The sequence below is a fragment of the Silene latifolia genome, chromosome 6 (genome assembly GCF_048544455.1).
Source record: "Silene latifolia isolate original U9 population chromosome 6, ASM4854445v1, whole genome shotgun sequence".
Classification (NCBI taxonomy): Eukaryota; Viridiplantae; Streptophyta; class Magnoliopsida; order Caryophyllales; family Caryophyllaceae; genus Silene; species Silene latifolia.
The window spans coordinates 16366314-16384974 of record NC_133531.1 but is presented as its reverse complement, the minus strand read 5'-3'; the positions used below and the strand labels follow the sequence as shown (position 1 = coordinate 16384974).

Here is an 18661-nt window from a genome sequence, read left to right as displayed (position 1 = left end):
TGATATGGTTTCGACTGATGTCAATGGCCTTGAAGATTTGCATATCCATAGCAATACTGTTCTGATAGGTCAACAAGAGGCAAGCAACAACAATGCAAAATCTAAGGAGGCGTTTTTCGTCAATGGGCCTGAGAATATTGGTGTACGAGATTTGGGGGAGGCAAATATGTAAATTATGGGAAATCAGGGAAAAGATAATCCAATTGATAATGAGGAACTTATGTGTGAGGAGGTGAGTCCAGTCTCTAAGGAAAGTCTTATTAAAAATCAAGCCATAATCAAGGAAGGATCTGCTAATATTTCTCCTGTCGTTAAGGAAAAGATCACAAAAGCATCGAATATTCCAATTCCCTCCTCAAATGGAAATATTACCAATCAATTTAATATTCCATCCTCTAGGATTTCTCCTCCCTTGATTACTCCCCTCACAATTCAACATGTCAGTCCATCTCCCATGATCTTGTCCCCAATTAATAATATTCCAAAACTTGTGCACCAAAGAAGCTCGAAATTTACACATAACCCTATTTCTAATAAGGAAAATTTACGAAAAGCCTCTTTGTCCTGCAAAATTGATCGTAGCACCCACAAAAAATCTGGACGTCCATCTATCCTCCCGCCACATCACCATTATAACCTCAATCACCTTCCCGAATCTGATACCAATTACCAAACCCATCACCATCCTCCCATCTCATTGCCTCTCCTTAATGTCACTAATGGACGCCCCTGTTCTGATGTCGACAACACCCCTAACTCATTCAATGGAGGTAGTAATGAAGTCTGCACTCCCTCTGTACTCGTCAGTTCCGGAGCCGCTTCTGGAAGTGAAAATCCCAATGCAGGACATGAGGATTCTCGTGTTAATATCTGAGGCATTTTTGTCCTCGCTCTCTCATTACCCAGCAAGTTTTATGGATCGTTTACCTAATCATTTAACTCGTCGATCAGCCTTGAGGTTGATGACCTGGAACGTTCAAGGAGCAGGTAGTAATGCCTTTCTTTCTATGCTCAAAGAATTAATTAGAATCAACACACCTCATGTCGTAGCTCTAGTCGAAACTCATATCAGTGATGCTGTCGCGCAACGAGTATGCGACAAAATCAATTTTCAAGGGAAAACTAGAGTGGAAGCAACGGGGTTTAGTGGTGGGATATGGCTGTTCTGGCATCCTGAGGAAGTCACCGTCACCCCTATTATCCATCATCCCCAACACGTTACGGTTGAGATTACCCGTGTAGGTGAAGTACCTTGGTATTATTCGACAGTGTATGCAAGCCCGAATGTTACTAAAAAAGAAGAACTATGGCGGGAGCTAGAGTCGTTTGCCCGAACCCATGATAGGCCGTGGTTGGCCATGGGGGATTTCAATGATACTCGTTACATCCATGAACGTAATGGGCTTAGTGATGGAATGCGGCGGAGATGTAACAAATTTAATGCTTGGTGCGAGAATAATAACTGGATTGACCTCGACTATTCTGGACCGGATCATACATGGTCTCGAGGGCTTACTGCTTCTACTCGTCAATGGGCTAGGTTAGATCGGGCCATGTGTAATTCGGAATGGCGTACAATGTTTGCGGAAGGATCTTTACGACATCTTATGCAAAATCAGTCGGACCACTGCCCTATAATTGTAAGTACTACTGGTTTTGCGCCCATCCCCAAAGTCCTTAGACCATTTCGTTTTCAGGCTGCGTGGATGTGTCATGCTCATTTTTTGGAATTTGTGGACTCGAATTGGTCTAATGAACGGCCTTTATTCCCCTTTATCCACGATTTTGCAAACCTTATACAAGACTGGAATAAGAATATGTTTCATAATATCTTCGCAAGAAAGAGAAGTCTTGAAAGGAGGCTACTTGGCATTCAAAAACGTCTTTCTAATAGAGGGCCCAATTATTTATTTAAATTGGAGCTTAAACTAAAAAAACAGTTGGATGAAGTCCTAAGGGAAGAGGAGCTTTTGTGGTTTCAAAAATCTCGTATGGAAGCTATATGCAATGGGGATAGAAACACACGCTTTTTCCATTTGAGCACGATTATCCGGCGAAAGCATAACCGAATTGAAGGATTGCAAGACGCATCATGAAGCTGGGTTTGGGATGCTGATACCATTAAGAGGATGGTGATTGATTTTTTTCGAGACCTATTTGCAGGGCCAAATTCACCCATAAATCTTGAGGGATTAACGATTGGTCGTTTCCCGGCTCTCACAAGTTAGGAAACCGAGAAGTTAAACCGTCAATATGTGGTAGCTGATGTCCAATATGCTCTCAACCAGATGTCCCCTTTTAAGGCTCTCGGACCGAATGGTTTCCAAGCACTGTTTTACCAATCTCAGTGGGAAACGGTTTCTCCGATCCTATGCAATTTGGCTTTTGATGTGCTGCACAATGGCAACTTCCCGGACGGATTGGGTAAAACATTTATCTCGCTTATTCCAAAGGTCGATCACCCACATACTGTTTCACAGTTCCGGCCTATTGGATTATGTAACGTCGCGTACAAGATTATCACGAAGATGATTGTGAACCGTTTAAAGCCAGTACTTCCCATTCTTATTAACCCCATGCAGTGTAGTTTTGTTCCCAAGCGTCAAATTACGGACAACATCATCATTGTCCAGGAAGCATTACACTCCATGCGGGGCAGGAAAAGGGGCACGGGTTTTATGGCTCTCAAACTTGATCTTGAGAAGGCGTATGACAGACTCGAATGGCCGTTCATCCATTTCACTCTTCGAGATATGGGACTCCCACCTCGGATGGTTCAAACTATTATGCAGTGCATCAAATCTTCGACGTTGAATGTATTGTGGAATGGAGAAAGGACGGAACCGTTTGCGCCCACACGAGGCATCCGTCAAGGCGATCCTCTTTCACCATACATTTTTACGATATGTATGGAAAAATTGAGCCAATTGATTGAAGAATACAGTGGAGGAAGCCAATGGAAAGGGTTTCAAATTTGTCGAGGAGGCCCTACTTTAACGCACTTATTTTTCGCTGACGACATTATCCTATTTGGAGAAGCAACAGTTCAACAGGCCCAATTGATTAATCGTGTTTTGAATGCCTTTTGCCAAGCATCAGGTCAGCGGGTAAATAGAGCAAAATCTAAGGTCTATTTCTCACCCAATGTCGATGGAGAGGATGTTTCGTTTATCATTAACGAACTGCAAATAGCGAGTACTGACGACTTCGGCATGTATTTAGGCGTGCCTACCCTCAATGGCCGGGTAACAAGAGAAACTTTCGTGTTCATTGCTCAAAAAGTCGACAAAAGGTTATCGGGATGGAAGTCCAAAAACCTTTCGTTGGCAGGACGGGCGACATTGGTTCAATCGACCCTATCATCGATTCCATCTTACGCCATGCAGACAGCTAGGCTGCCTCGGTCTGTCTGTGACGATCTTGATAAAAAATCCAGGCGTTTTTTGTGGGGTGGAAATCAAGAAAACCGAGCTCTAAGTCTAGTGTCGTGGGACATGGTTACTAAGGAGAAGGAAAGTGGTGGTCTTGGTTTGCGCTCGATGCGTCAAGTTAACACAGCATTCATGGCCAAGCTAGGATGGCGCCTCCTATCAGAACCCAATGCCCTTTGGGCGAGAATTTTACGCCATAAGTATTGCAAAGGGAGATGTGACGTGGACATGTTCAAACCTAAACCTTTATGTTCTAATGTTTGGAAAGGTATGGTCGAAGGATTTAATGCGTTGAAATCGGGTTTTAGTGCGTCGATTGGCAATGGAAAGAAAACTCTTTTCTGGAAGCATGCTTGGGCTTTGAATGTGCCCCTTGAGACTCTCACTCCCATTCCGATTGATGATTCCATTATAGGCTGTGCAGTGGAAGAAATGTGGGATCCCGTGATAGGCTGGCGGTGGGAATTATTTGCGGACTATTTGTCCTCGGAGATTCTTTAAACCATCGCTTCTTATGAGGTAGTTGGCGAGGATGATAATGAGGATACTATATTTTGGGCAGCGACCTCGTCCGGACAGTTTTCTATCAAGTCGGCTATCAAAATCCTAAGGAATGACACGGTGGAGGAAGTAGAACCAATTTGGAAGTTACCGTGAAAGACTTGGGCACCTCAACGAATCCGAATCTTCCTATGGCTATTACTCCATGACAGGATTTTGTCCAACTCTAATAGAGTCAAGAGAAGGCTGGCGGAAGATCCATGTTGCGGGGTGTGTAATGGGGTGGAAGAAACAACGCTACACCTGTTGCGGGATTGTTCGGAAGCTAAGAAGGTATGGACTTTTTTTCCTGTTGCTAATTCTCCGTCGTTTTTTTGCCTCGGTCTTGGTGCGAAATTGGGTTTCTGAAAATCTATTGAGAGGAACGAGAGATGGTCTTGATGGGTGGCCATCCACGTTCTCGGTTATAGTCTGGTGGTTGTGGCGTTGGCGGAACTGCAGGGTGTTCAATCGTGGGGAAGACATTGCACAGAATCCGGCTGCTTTTCTTTGAGAACGTATATGGGAGGTGATAAATGCTAAGGAATCAACGGATGTATGTGTGAGGGGTAAAGAAAATCGCAGACAGGAAATTCTTGTTCGATGGATAGCACCCCCTGCGGGATGGGTGGCCCTAAACATTGATGGGGCGTCCAAAGGAAATCCGGGCTTGTCAGGAGCTGGTGGTGTGTTTCGAGATGCGACTGGCCGGATCATTAAAGCTTTTTCGGAAAGGCTTGGCTTGGCAACAGTGACACGAGCTGAGATTATGGCCCTTCGTCGGGGTCTAATGATGGCATTAGAACTTCAGCTTACTCATGTAATTGTTCAAACGGATTCGAAGGTGGTCAAATCTCTTATGGACTCGACTTTCGATGTCCCAACAGCCCACTCGCATATGATACAAATCTGCCAAGCTTTTGTCCGGGATAATCCGTGGAGAGTTAAAATTCAACATGTATATCGTGAGGCTAATTCATGCGCGGATTGGTTAGCAAATCGGGGGGTTTACCAGGATGCCCAACTGATTTCGTATGATCTTTCAAGTGTGCCGGATCAACTGTTTTGTCTGTCGGAGCAAGACATGGGATGGGTCTCGTGGCCCCGCGTTGTGCCTTTCTATTCCTCTTAATTTATGTAGTAGTGATGTGGCTGAAGTCGTATCACCAAACCAAAATAAATCTATCTCAGGACTAACAAGAATAGCTAGCAGCAAGACAGGTATCGAATCCACAGGGAGGCGGTGAAAGTTAAGTCTGTAAATATTTAAGCTGTCTAAGGTAACCAATTTCGGGAGGTTTTTGTTTTGAGTTGATTCTGACAGACTAATTGCAATGTAAATAAAGGATGAATAACAATATTATTAAAAGTCTAGGAATTAGGTTCACCAGGTCAATCAGTCGGGGATTATCAATCAATTACTAAATCTATCAAGTTGTTTAAGGTCATAAGATCGGTCGACTCCATTATGCCCTTTAGATTGATTCTAATATGCGGTCGCTATGATTAGATACTCTCTATTTGATTATCGCAGCCTATATCAATTCTAACCCGGTCGGTGATAGGATCGATTCGCTACACTAATTAATAACTCAGGCCTCAAGTTGATTAACTAGAAGAATTACAATAATCAAACAACAACTTTAACGATATCAATAGCAACTAATTGATTTTCCCTTTTTAATTAACCTAGATCCCCTCCATCCTAGATGAGGGGATTAGCTACTCATAACTATAACAACAATAACAAATATGATTAAAGATGAAAACATAATTGCAAGCATAAGACAATAATTGAAGAACATAAAACAATAATGATTAATTAACGAGGAAAGATTAGTACCATACAAAAGGAAGATTAGGGTTCTAAGAGAGTTTTTCCAGCAATACCAAGCAAAAATATAACGTAGCTTTACAATAAAACACGAGTCTTTAATTTATAATAAAAGATTAACGTTTTAGGAAATTCCGGAAATAAACCCGCCAGAGAGGATCCTCGATCGAGTCGCAAGTGACTCGATCGAGGATACTTCGATCGAGTCGTGATGACTCGATCGAGGAACTAGCTTCACAGGTTCTTTCTTCTCTTCTTTCACTTCTAGCCTTCATGATTCCTCGTTTCCCGTGCCATGCTTCGTGTATTCTTCTATGCCGTCTCCGCCATGCTAATCTTAGCTTGATCATACTCGCAAAGAGTCATTTCTGCATCAAAACACAAAATAGCGGCAGTATCGACAATTCATTGAAATAAAGCTTATAAATGATATAATAGGCACGAAACGGTATGTAAAACGGTATAAAGGGAGCTGTAAAAGTATATATGAAAGCGATACATCAAGTAGTGTAGTTGCTTTTCTTTCTTTGTTTTCGTTTTGTTTAGTTTGCTTTTGATAGGGTGTACTACCTTCTTCTCCTCACCAAAAAAAAAAAAACAATTACCCACATAACTTCTTCTAATTACCGTTATCACTTTATTTACTCCAACACAATTCTCCTCCATTAATTAATTCTCTTACAACAAATTTCAATCTTACGAAAAAAACTCTCTAGTTTTACAAATTACAACATAAGGAAGTGAATCACAATAATGGCAGGAATTAAGAGGAGCCGTGGAGTTGAAGACCATGAAAACCAACAGATGACGAAGAAGTTGAAGATTGTCGAAGAAGATGCAAAGGAATTACGCGCCTCAATGTTGAGAGCTCGATATGCAAACATCATCGCTAAGTCATATGAAGTGATGAAAAAGAGTGAAGAGAAAGAAAGAACTAGGGAATTATTAGAGAACCAAAGGCGGCGACAAGAAGAGAGACAGGCGGCTCGCCTTGCCTTAGACAAGTTGGAGAAATCGGTTCAATTTGACGACAACTATGGAATTATAAAGGAGTTGGAGGTTTTAGCGGAATGCTCTTTGTCTCGTTTAGGTTATGTGGGCAGAAGACGAATGGAGAAGCTTGGTTTGTTCTTTAAGGATGATTTACCTCAATTTGTTTGCTAGAAACAACCATCATCATCTGATCCGTATGTGGTTACTTCGTCCGTATTAAATATGTAATTGTAATTGAATATTGCAGTAATTTTGAAGTTGTTGTAAACACGATTCAGTAATTTGTCGTAGCAAACATTGTTTGAACTCCGTTAATTAGTTATTACTGTTTTTAATTGTAATGAAGGAATACTTACTTACAATGTTAGTACAGCTTGTACATTAAATTTCAACTTTTTTAGTTTGCCAGGACTACCATAAAACAAGCCAACAGATGATGTACTATGGTAGCTCCCACCTTCTAGCTGTCGTCTCCACAGACTGACGTTGTTGATGGTGCTCCATGATGGTAGAAACAAAACAGTAATCAACATTTACCTTCTGGAAGGGTTTTGGAAGGTAAATGTTGATGGGGGCAGTGTTTGGAGGTAAGGCAAGTGGGCTGTTGATGGTGCTCCATGATGAGGCGGGTGTTGTATGACGGGCAATGGCACAGATGCGACATTGCTTGGCACCAGAGGTGGTAGAAACAAAACAGTAATTAAAAGATTGAGCATGAAACAACAATTGCATTTCTCTGGTTGCTAATTCACATTATAAGACAAACAACAATTTCTTGAATCATTTTAATTTTATTGAATCATGACAAAAACTAAGCAACCAAAAGTTGACTCCATTGAAAATAAAGTATTCATATTGGTTGATCATTTACTAGCGGCCAGCTAGCGCATTCTGTAGTTTCCCTGTCAATCACATTTATACTACTTAAGTACTACTAGGCATTACAAGCCGCAGAACCCACGGCCTCGAACATGAATACTATAGTCTATATCAGAGATTCAGAGCAATTAAGATCAATATCAACAAGATTGAGAACATCACTACTATTATATTTGAAATATAAACAATATCGAGAACGCTATTTAAAGTACTAACTAGGCAGGCATTAGGCAGGGATCAGGAGAGGAGCAACTGACATATCCACATTCAATGTACAACAGAACATCACCTTTCTTCTTGTTGTTGAGCAAGTGACTGTAGATCTTCAGCTCCGTAACCATTGCACAACACCAACCCCTCCATATACATTTCCATATCCACATAACGAGACATACATTTTCCAAGCTCCTGCACTTGACTGCTACCAATGTTGTATGACTTCTTCCCGTAAACAAAACAGCTACCATCATCACTCTCACAGTAGAATAGCGGCAAGCGCGGGCCAGAACGGAACAACATAAAACCGTCAGAACTTGAAAGTCCTGAAAAACGTTGGGTCCACTCCCCTTTCCCGCTCTCCCCTTCCAGCGACCATATGCTGGATTTCACAGAAGAAATACTGAAGACCGCTAGAGACTCCCTAAGAAGAAACGGAAATCTTACGGCTCCCCTATCGCCTGAAGCAAAAGGCAGTTCCAAGTAGGTAAATTTTTCAGAATCAAAGTCAAGAGAAACTAAATGAGTAGAACTATCAGAAGCAGAAGGCAGTATCAAGTAGCTTTGTGAATTATCCTCATTTGGGTTATCACCAATCCAATGTGCTGCTCCTTGAAAGAAAAAACCCAGTTTGGGATAATCATATCGCCAAAAAAATCGCATAAAGTAAGATAAAGACATATTGAGGCCATCGTTTCTGAGAGACCATTGTTGATCACTGAGCGTATAAACTGCAACACACATATTCCTGTCATCTGTATCCTGACTCCGTCGAATTGTCATAACAACGACTTTATAATCGTTACAGCGAGGCACAAACCCAAATGTATAACTGAGCGACCCAAAGGAGGACAATGGAGAAAGGGGAATTTGCAACGACTTTCTGATACAAGGGTTCCACAGCATCAACGGTTCTTTTTTACCGTGACTCATTAAGGCGCGAATTAACAGCAACTCATTACAGCTCCCATCTAGATGATACCTTTGCGAACACTTAAAGATGAGATCAGTTTTTCGAAGAGTATCAGCGCGACGAACTGTCAACAAGCATCCGTGCATCCCATACCGACCCGACCCCTCGAGGGCTAATAGTAATTTACTACTAACGGAATTGATTTTGCAAAGTTTACGATGCAGGATTACGAAATCAGGGCGATCAATGATATCGCGCCAAGATTTACATACACACCGGAATTTTACCAAGGTTTTGGCTGGTAAATTAGCGAGAATTTGGGTGCAAACTTCAGGTGGTATGTACATGAATTCGGAAATACAGGTCGAATCTAACGAAGATTTGGTCTTCTTTTTGCTTTTCATTTTCTGCATTTCTTGGAGAATCGATCAAAACAGGATAGAAATGGTGGGTTCTTGATTATTCACACTGGAAATTATTAAAAGATGAACTAAATAAACAACTGCAACGCCAAATAAACCAAAAAAAAAAAAGGTGTTTAAGGGTTTTGAGAAAACCTGTGATTTTTGAAGAACAATTAATTTGTAACGGAGAAAGAACAGTAATACCAAATGCTGATTAATTTGCAACAGAGAAGCGGAGAAGTAAAAACATGGCAGAGGATGGCAATTAAATGTTACTTTTATTTTTTAATTTGTTTTTTCTGTCAATTTAGGCGTTTTCCAGAAATTGCCTTTCAATTTTTATCTTATCCAGCAATTCCCGATCAATTTTCTCTCGTGGAGTTAACGGGTCAACCGGGTCGAGATTGAGTTTGGCTCGGATCAATCTCAGGTTTGCAAATTTTCAGATTGGATTATTTTAGGTCACCTATTATCAAGTTACTTATCAGTAATAATCGGTGTGAAATAATAAAATATTCATGATGGGTCAATTAAGGTTCGGGTCTTGAGTTTAGGGGTACACATTTACACATTTCGACACCAAGGGGGTACAAAGTAGACCTAGCAAACGGTCAATTCGAGTCTTTCATTTATTTCGAGCTAATTCGGGTCAGGTCGGATCAGTTGGGATCTTTCATTTATTTCGGGTTAATTCGGATCAGGTCGGGTCATTTTCGGATCAATGAATAAGATAGAAAAAAGCATTTCAAGTTTTTCTGGTTCAATTAGAGTTAGGTTTTGTGGGGTTATTTTCGGGTTGGGTGGTTGTGTAACTGGTTACGGCCCAAGAAACCTCGGATCATGTTCGGTTTGGGTCGGGTCGGGTCAGGCCAGTTCGGGTTTCGGGTGATATAGTTCGAGTTAATTTCAGGTCTCGGATCAGCCTTTTTTAGGTCGGGTTGATTTTACAAGTGAGAAAACGAAAGACATACAGAAACAAACGAGAAAAACATTTATTTTGTTTTTCCTTTATAAGCTGAATAATTTAGGCGTTTTTTTTTTTCAAAAATCACCTTTATGTTTTCTTATATTATTTACCAATTCCTAAACTATTTTATCATTTATATAAGTGAATCATGAAGACTAAGGATCATCATATATTTATATTCAATATGTAATATATGGGATAGACATGACAAATAGACCAGATTATTTTAGGTTCGTATTTTTCTCATTTGTAAATGGGTCACGATTCCTTCAAGCCAAACTCACTCAAATAAATTATGTATCGTGTTTGTGTTGATTTAACTACATAAATAGGTTAGTCATCTAAGTCTCATCTCATTCCCGTTAATTTTATTTCGGGTTCATGTCGTGTTTTCATAATATACGTACTTATATGAGGGAAAATTAAAATAATTGAAGGATAATTTTAATAAAGAAATTATACTTGTCGGTTTCGTGTTTAGAGAGTTCGATCCAAATCCGTCTCAATTAAATCTTATATAGTGTCTGTAGCGACCCATTTACATCAATGCATACATCATTAAACTTCAATCTAGACCATTAATTTTATGTTAGGATTGTGATGTTTTCTCGAGTTGTATGATTGTTTGCCGGCTCTAATTTGAAATGTATTTAAGGCACGAGAGTACTAAGCAATCTATTTGAAATTCAAATTCAAATTCAAATAGTTAAGTCGGTAAAACAACAAGTGAATAGAATGCCAGCTAAGTAGACACGTTTTCAAGTTTTAGGAAATCTTTACACCGACACAGTCACTCAATAAATTACCCACATATACACGGAAGATGCTACGGTTACACTCGATGTATGAATCTTTCATACACCACCAATTGAATTTCGACATATGGAGGAATCTATTTATTTAATCATGGCAGGGATTTGAGAGAGATTTAGAGCTTCTTAATTTTGGTATTTTGTTTAATAATCACGTATTTACCATAGTTCAATATAATTTACATAATCTTTATTCATATCTTCTAAATTTTTTAGCCTAACAATTTATTATCAAAAAGTTATACATACTTTGGTTAAAAAAATAATAACAAAAAAACTTTCATACGTTTTATTATTTTAAATGGATAATAACGTTAATGAATCGATTTCATTTGATTACATGCGAACTAATAACGTCGAAGATATTAATAATTGATTGCATTTGCTTTGCTCTAATAGCATCAATGATCTAATGATTCGATTTAGTTGTTGGCGGGATGGCGACATGGGTGGTAGACGCCAGGGATGACGATATGGGTTAGCAAGACCATTGCAGCGCATGGGGAGGACGAAGAGGTGGTCAGCGGCGTAAAGTGGTGGTGTACAGGTGGAGGTCTGAGAATCTCGGGTCTGCTACATGGCGGGGTCGATGAAACTGGTGCGCCGGTGGAGGTTGCGTGGCAGGGAGGAGGTCTTCGGCACTGATGGTTGCCAGGGTCGTTCGTCGGCGTGAGAGGTACCCGGCGCCGGTATGCGGGTGGCTGGCGGGGAGGAGGGAGTGGCGGTGTTAATTGGTTGTACCACCCGGTTGTTAACGAAAAAAAGGGGAAAATTTGAGAATATTACCTTACCAAAATAGAAAATTATGGTATAAAAATAAAATAATAATTTGAGAAAAAAAATCAAATTTTTAATTTTCTTTCTATATATATTTTGGTTCCTAAAATATAACAAATGAAATTTGAAAAAGATTCTATCTCATCTCCCCCTCTATTGCCACGTGTTATGATATTACTCGCAGTGTATAGAAGATTCTATACACTGAGTGTAACCGTAGCTTTTTCGCATATACACCATACTCGAATCATTACTCCAACAAATTACTCTTGCAACAAATTTCATCTTACAACAAAAATTCTAATAGTTAGGGTGACTATAACTTATTCTACTGGACCGTCCTATGATATAAGACGTTTTTTTTCAAGAATGTTGCTAGTTATGTAAATAAAAACCTGGTTTACACAAACAACCCAATTTGTAACGTTTTGGGCAAGCCCAGCATCCATTTAAATAAAACCCTAATTTCAATCGACCTAATCTCCCTTTTTTTTTCTCCATCATCATCATCATCTTCCTTTAATTTGGCTTAGCTTTGATTAATTTGTATCTATATCTCTACCAAAAAAAATAAAAATAAAATTTATCTATATACGTAATTCCCAGGAGACACATGATGTCAGAATTCAGTTATATTCCACCGGAATTGGTGACTCAAATTCTCGCAAATTTGCCTGTGGAAACCCTGATAAGATTCAAATGCGTCTGTAAATCATGGTGCTCCATCATTGACCACCCTAATTTTGTTTCCATGCATCTTAAATACACGCATGTTCGTCGGGACAAGGATAAATTATTGGTCGCCCTTGAGAGGTATGGACACTTCGGAGATAGAGGGTGCTCATTGGCAGTTCTTCAAACCGACACCCTTAAAAAAACAAGTCGCATTTTTAGGATAAAAGATGTATTTGGTTACTCCATTTTAGGGGCTTGTGATGGATTACTCCTAGTTCAACGATACGGTCCTCCTAGTTTCAAGAAAGAATTAAGATTGTTTAACCCTTGTATTCGCAAATCATTAATTCTCCCCATGAACCCACTTCCCCATGGTTTGATCGGTAGGGGCAAGTATATTTTTGGATTCGCCCGTGCTAGTAAAGATTATAAAGTGGTTGCGATCACATTTGGAGATAGTGACGAAGCTAAGAAGATGAATGTCGCAGTTTATACACTTAGTGATCAACAATGGACTTTTAGAGATGATGGTTTGAATATTGATGGTTCGTATCTTAAGAGTTTGATTAACGGCAATAATATCAATAGAAAATCAAATACAATTTACTTTCAAGGAGCGGCATATTGGATCGGAAATAATTTATATGGGGATATTAACAAGCGGAGTAATCAATCAACTCATCTTGTTTCCTTTGACTTTGATACGGAAAAATTCACCTTTTCGAAACTGCCCTTTGCTTCATACGAAGAAGACTCGTCGAGGGTTCTGTTTCTTCGAGGGGAGTCACTAGCGATTTTCAGTATTTCTTCTGTAAGTTCCAGCATAAGGGTGCTGGAAAATGGTGTGTGGACTCTGCGGTTTTCAGGATCTTCGAGTGACGATGGTTATGAAGTATTCAGCTCCTTTAAGTACTCGAAGGAAAAAGTGTTCTACTGTGAGAGTGATGGTGGCCGTCTTATTTGTGGGAAGAATTCCTACAACATTGCTACTTGTCAAGTCCGACAGTCAGTAAAATCGAAGAGCAAGTATATAGAATTGGAAACGTATTCAGAGAGCTTGGTGTTATACAAGGGATACGGAGCCAAGGATCTGGTGTCCTTCCTATGAATGATTTATGGAAGTCCTGCCCATGGATAATGAATATGGCAATTTCGATTCTTTCCACTTGCATATTGTTGTAAGTTGTAACTGTTTCGATTCTTTCAACTTCGATTAGTTGCTGCAAAAGAGAAGGCATATGAGGTGTTTGATGAAATAACTCTTGAGAATTGACTGCAATATATTGTACACTTTCCATCTCATCATTTGTTTAATATGAGGTATTATAATCAAAGGTAAACAAATGATTAGACAAAAGATTATATCGCGTTTTCCCCGACTATTTCTATGTCGGACACCTTGAACTTGGTTACTATGCTAGCTATATAGTTAGCTTCGTTTCCTGCAAACTACTTTGGTAATTTGGGTTGAACTATTACGAATTTATGAGCTTAGCAGCTTGTTTTCATAGTTTTGAGTTTTTATAATGGAGAGGGGAGGGAACGACGGATAGGTGTGGCGTTTGCTTTCGCTCATGTTATGCCAGTACTCTGTGCGAGTAGAATTCGGGTGAGATTATTTCTATGTCGCTTTCAGCTCGATATTAACAGCTACAGTACCGACTACACGACTTACCGGGCAATTTATTGACCATGACAGGATGCCAACCCTCGTCTCAGAGTTTACATTCTGTTTTATTGGTGTTTCCGTCACAAAGTTTCCATCTTTTTCGGTTGTTTTTGGTGTTATTGGTGTTTCCGTCTCAAAGTACGAGCATTATGCCGCTCGCCTTGTTGTGTCAGTATTGTGTTAGTGTTAACTCTATTGCATACATAAATAGGTCGGTCATTTAAGCCTCATCCCATTCCCGTTAATTTTGTTTCGGGTTTATATCGTGTTTTCTTGTCATATTAATGTTTGGGAGTGTAAATATACTTATGTGACGGAAAATTAAAATAATTGAAGAATAATTTTAATAAAAAGTGATTCTTAGCGGTTTCGTGTTTAGAGTGCTTGACCCAAACCCGTTCCAATTAAATCTCATATAGTGTTCGTGCCGATTCATTTACATCAATGCATTCATAGATAAACGTCAATCTAGACCCCTTAATGTTGTGCCATTATTGTAACTGATGTTTTCTCAAGTTGTATCATAGTTTACCGGCTCTAATTTGGAAGGTATTTAAGGCACTGGAGTACTCAGCAAGATTGACGTAACTAATTCGAAATATCAAAGATGAAAAATTCAAATCTAATTGAATCAGTAGACACGTTTTCGAGTTTTAGGAAAATTTACACCGATACGGAGTTAAAATGAACGGGTCGTTAATACAAAACAAATCAACAAAACCAAGTACTATACCCAGCAATTTACATAACGTATTTTCTTGGGCCAACCCATCTTTAATGGGCTGGTCTGATCTTATACTAAGAGAGCGCCTTATTCAACAACTAGTTTAGATCCCGTCAATGAAATGCGCGGTATTTATAAAGTCTTTATTTTTAGAAAAAATTGACCTATAAAATTAATCAAAACAATTAGGTTAGACCCAGTGCATTAAATGCACAGCTTATAAATCTTTTTTTGTTTTTTTTTCTACTAAGTGGTATCTCATTTGTTGTTCATTTTTCTCATCATTGCATTTTGTTTACAAATAACATTATACCTCCAGTGGTACAATAGTATCATACAACCAAGTTATAACTTATCGAGCTTATGTGTAATTGTTTTGAGCTTTCTTAAACTTAATTTCTTTTATGTTTAAGTGAGTTAGTTCAGAAATTTTATGGTATAGCTCGACTTCTTTAAAACAAAACTCGAAAACTTTATTATATAACTCGGGTTCTAGAGCATACAACTTGGTACAACTGGTTGTAGGATCTATTAACTGCATTTTGTTTTGAAAAATAAAAAGTTGAAACTGAAAATTAATTAAAAGAATTGGGTAGCATGTTGAAATGTATTTTTGTAAATAATATTTTTCTATACCGCAAAACTAATGATTCCAATTTATAAATTTTCTCATTTTTTTTGTCTCGAAATTGATTGAAAACGGCTTATAATTTTATTTTATACATAGTATGAATCAAGTCATTCTCAAATAATAGAATCAGGAAAATATTTAGTAAATCATAGTTTGATACAATTTTTTTATTAAAATATTTTAATTGAAAGATTATAGATTAGAGTTTAGTCAAAAAAATATAATTTGATGAAGAGATTAATTTAAATGAAAAGATAATAAGTTAATGAAATAAATTATTATAATGATTAGTTACCTTACATAGTTAATGTATACATAATTGTTATTAGCTACCCTATTTAGAAAGATGCTTTTTGGAAGGAAATTTTTTGAGAATGCCTAATCATTTAGTAAATAGGGGATTGAGTATTATCATGAGATGTATATATTTTTAAACAAAATTAATGAAATTATTTATAAATTTTCATTAGTATATCTTTTAGTTACGATTTAGCATATAAGTAACGAAATTTTTATTACGAAAATCTTGGAGACAAATTTTAAATAAGAGATTATATTAAAATAGGAAAGTAAATAAAAGATTTTATCAAAATAGGAAATGTGTTTTAGGCGGTAAAACTTGACGTTTTCCTATTCTTTTAGTATATTGGGGATTTTTGTAATAATTCGTACTATAGATTTATTTTTGAGCCTTTTTTCATATTTTTTTTTTTTGGAAGAAAGGAGCATTATATAAATAAACAAAGGAAAGTTACGGGTACATCACGGGGGGAAGGGGGAAGATCCCACTCAAAACAACCCAATAAAGTACTAGAGTCTCTAATGAAATGGTGAGCAAGAACGAGGGTTTACCGCCTAAAACACATTTCCTATTTTGATAAAATCTTTTATTTACTTTCCTATTTTAATATAATCTCTTATTTGAATAAGACGTTTTACAAAAGAGTTGAGTTGCTGGTTATGAAAATATAAATCCGGTTTACGCAAACAACCCAGTTTCGTATCGTTTTGGGTAAGCCCATCTTCCATCTGAATAAAACCCTACTTCCAATCCACCTAATCTACCATTACTTCTTTGATCAATTTGTATCCATGCACGTAATTCATATGAATAATTGATAAAAAAAAAAAAAAAAAAAAAAAAAAAAAAAAAAAAAAAGACAAAACTTTGTTCCATTAGATTGCAAAAACTTTGCAAACGATCAGCGCAACAGCAGACAAAAGTTCACCCCTGATGTCTGAAATCAGTTATATTCCACCGGAAGTGGTGACTCAAATTCTCCAAAATTTGCCTGTGAAAACCCTTTTGAGATTTAGACGTGTATGTAAATCTTGGTGCTCCATCATCGACCACCCTAATTTTGTCTCAATGCATCTTAAATACAGCAGTGTTCGTCGCGACAAGGATAAATTATTATTTGTCCTTGAGAGGTTGGGGTTCTTGGGAGAGAGTGGGTGCTCATTGACAGTTCTTCAGACCGACACCCTTAAAAATCCCAATCACATTTTTAGGATATCGGATGAATTTGAATACGACATTTTAGGGGCTTGTGATGGATTACTCCTAGTGCAACGATACAGTTCTTACAAGGAAGAATTAAGATTGTGGAACCCTTGTATTCGCAAATCACTAATTCTTCCCACGAATCCACTTCCCCCCAGTTTGATCGGTAAGGATATGTATATTTTTGGATTCTCCCCTGAAAGTAACGATTATAAAGTGGTTGCAGTCTCATTTAAATCAAGGGATAGGACTATGAAGATGTATGTTGCCGTTTATACACTTAGTGATCAACAATGGACTGTTAGAAATGATGGACTGAATATTAACCATTCCTATCTTCAGAGTTTGTTTAAGGGTAATAATGGCTTCAGTAGTAAATCAAATACGATTTACTTTCAAGGAGCCGCACACTGGCTCGGAAATAACCCACACGGGGATATTTGGCAGCAGAGTAATCAATTAACTCATTTTGTTTCCTTCGACTTTGATACAGAAAGATTCACCTTTTCTGAACTGCCCTTTGCTTTGTACGAAGAAGACTCATTGAGGGTTTTGTTTCTTCGAGGGGAGTCACTAGCGATTTTCAGTATTTCTTCGGTAAGTTCCAGCATAAGGGTGCTGGAAAACGGTGTGTGGACTCTGCAGTTCTCAGGATCTTCAAGTAACAATGGTTATAACTTATTCAGCCCGTTCACCTTTAAGTACTCGAAGGAAAAAGTGTTGTATTGTGAGAGTGATGGTGGCCGTCTTATTTGTGGGGAAGGTTCCTACAACATTGCTACTTGTCAAGTCCCACAGCCAGTAGAATTGAGGAGCTCGTATTTAGAATTGGAAGCGTATTCAGAGAGCTTGCTGTTATACAAGGGATACGGAGCCAAGGATCTGATGTCGTTCCCTTGAATAAGAGAATGAATATGGCAATTTCTACTCTTTCCTTTGTTGTTTGATTATTTTGATTTTTGAACATATTGTTGTTGCTCTTTTGGTTTTAATACAAAACAGAAGGCGTCTTTTAGCCATTGGGTGTCATTGTGTTAACACTTCTCTACTCTTATATCTACTCGTATGTGTAATAAAGTAATAAACCAAACTAAACCAAAATGTGATCCATGAAAATGTGAGTTACCATATCGTCAATTGCTACTCATCCCACTTTCTGTTTAATTAGCGACTTACCTTGAATTCGTATTCGTAGCATAATGTTGGAGCTACTTATTTTGACATTCTATTATTCTAGCATCGAACTTTTGAGATGTTCTGTCTCTCTTGAGAGTTGATAGAATTTGGATCCTCAGCTTCCTGTAGTCCTGTACACATTGGTTTTTTGATGTTAACTGTTAAAGTTGACGGCTCTATTACCGCACTGACAGTTTGGACGGATCAGATGCAGAGCGCCAGAGCATGTATCACCATATTAGGTAGCAATATAGCATGCCAGCTGATACGGTTGTTTACAGTGGTACTCATGGCTTGCGTTCGAGATGTGTGCATCAAACTAGTCATTACTTGTGGCATAAAAAATGATCATTTATGCAAAGCATTTTCTGCAGTTACCTACTTTGCCTACCTAATTAATCCATCTGTGTGAACTACTTGTTAATTATCATTCTTTATGCCTCATTGACTGCGACGGAAGTACTCCCTTTATCTCACTTATTTATTTACCTTTGATATTCTTTACGATGGATACTT

At 38.3% G+C, this 18661-nt stretch overlaps 4 protein-coding genes across 4 annotated transcripts; 3 read left to right on the top strand and 1 right to left on the bottom strand.

Moving 5' to 3' along the window:
* Positions 1 to 914: 914 nt before the first annotated feature.
* Positions 915 to 2096, top strand: LOC141587604 (uncharacterized). The gene has a single exon (XM_074409079.1). It carries the CDS (start codon positions 915 to 917, stop codon positions 2094 to 2096), a length of 1182 nt encoding a protein of 393 aa, XP_074265180.1.
* Positions 2097 to 7962: 5866 nt separating this feature from the next.
* On the bottom strand, positions 7963 to 9210 carry LOC141587603 (F-box/kelch-repeat protein At3g23880-like). Its single transcript, XM_074409078.1, has one exon. The coding sequence runs from the start codon at positions 9208 to 9210 to the stop codon at positions 7963 to 7965; it is 1248 nt and encodes a 415-aa protein (XP_074265179.1).
* Positions 9211 to 12382: 3172 nt separating this feature from the next.
* On the top strand, positions 12383 to 13549 carry LOC141587602 (F-box/kelch-repeat protein At3g06240-like). The gene has a single exon (XM_074409077.1). It carries the CDS (start codon positions 12383 to 12385, stop codon positions 13547 to 13549), a length of 1167 nt encoding a protein of 388 aa, XP_074265178.1.
* Positions 13550 to 16699: 3150 nt separating this feature from the next.
* On the top strand, positions 16700 to 17869 carry LOC141587601 (F-box/kelch-repeat protein At3g06240-like). Its single transcript, XM_074409076.1, has one exon. It carries the CDS (start codon positions 16700 to 16702, stop codon positions 17867 to 17869), a length of 1170 nt encoding a protein of 389 aa, XP_074265177.1.
* The last annotated feature ends 792 nt before the right edge of the window (positions 17870 to 18661 follow it).

Coding starts and splice junctions, on each gene's coding strand:
- LOC141587604 (XM_074409079.1), top strand. CDS start 915: ATGGATCGTTTACCTAATCATTTAACTCGTCGATCAGCCTTGAGGTTG.
- LOC141587603 (XM_074409078.1), bottom strand. CDS start 9,210: ATGAAAAGCAAAAAGAAGACCAAATCTTCGTTAGATTCGACCTGTATT.
- LOC141587602 (XM_074409077.1), top strand. CDS start 12,383: ATGTCAGAATTCAGTTATATTCCACCGGAATTGGTGACTCAAATTCTC.
- LOC141587601 (XM_074409076.1), top strand. CDS start 16,700: ATGTCTGAAATCAGTTATATTCCACCGGAAGTGGTGACTCAAATTCTC.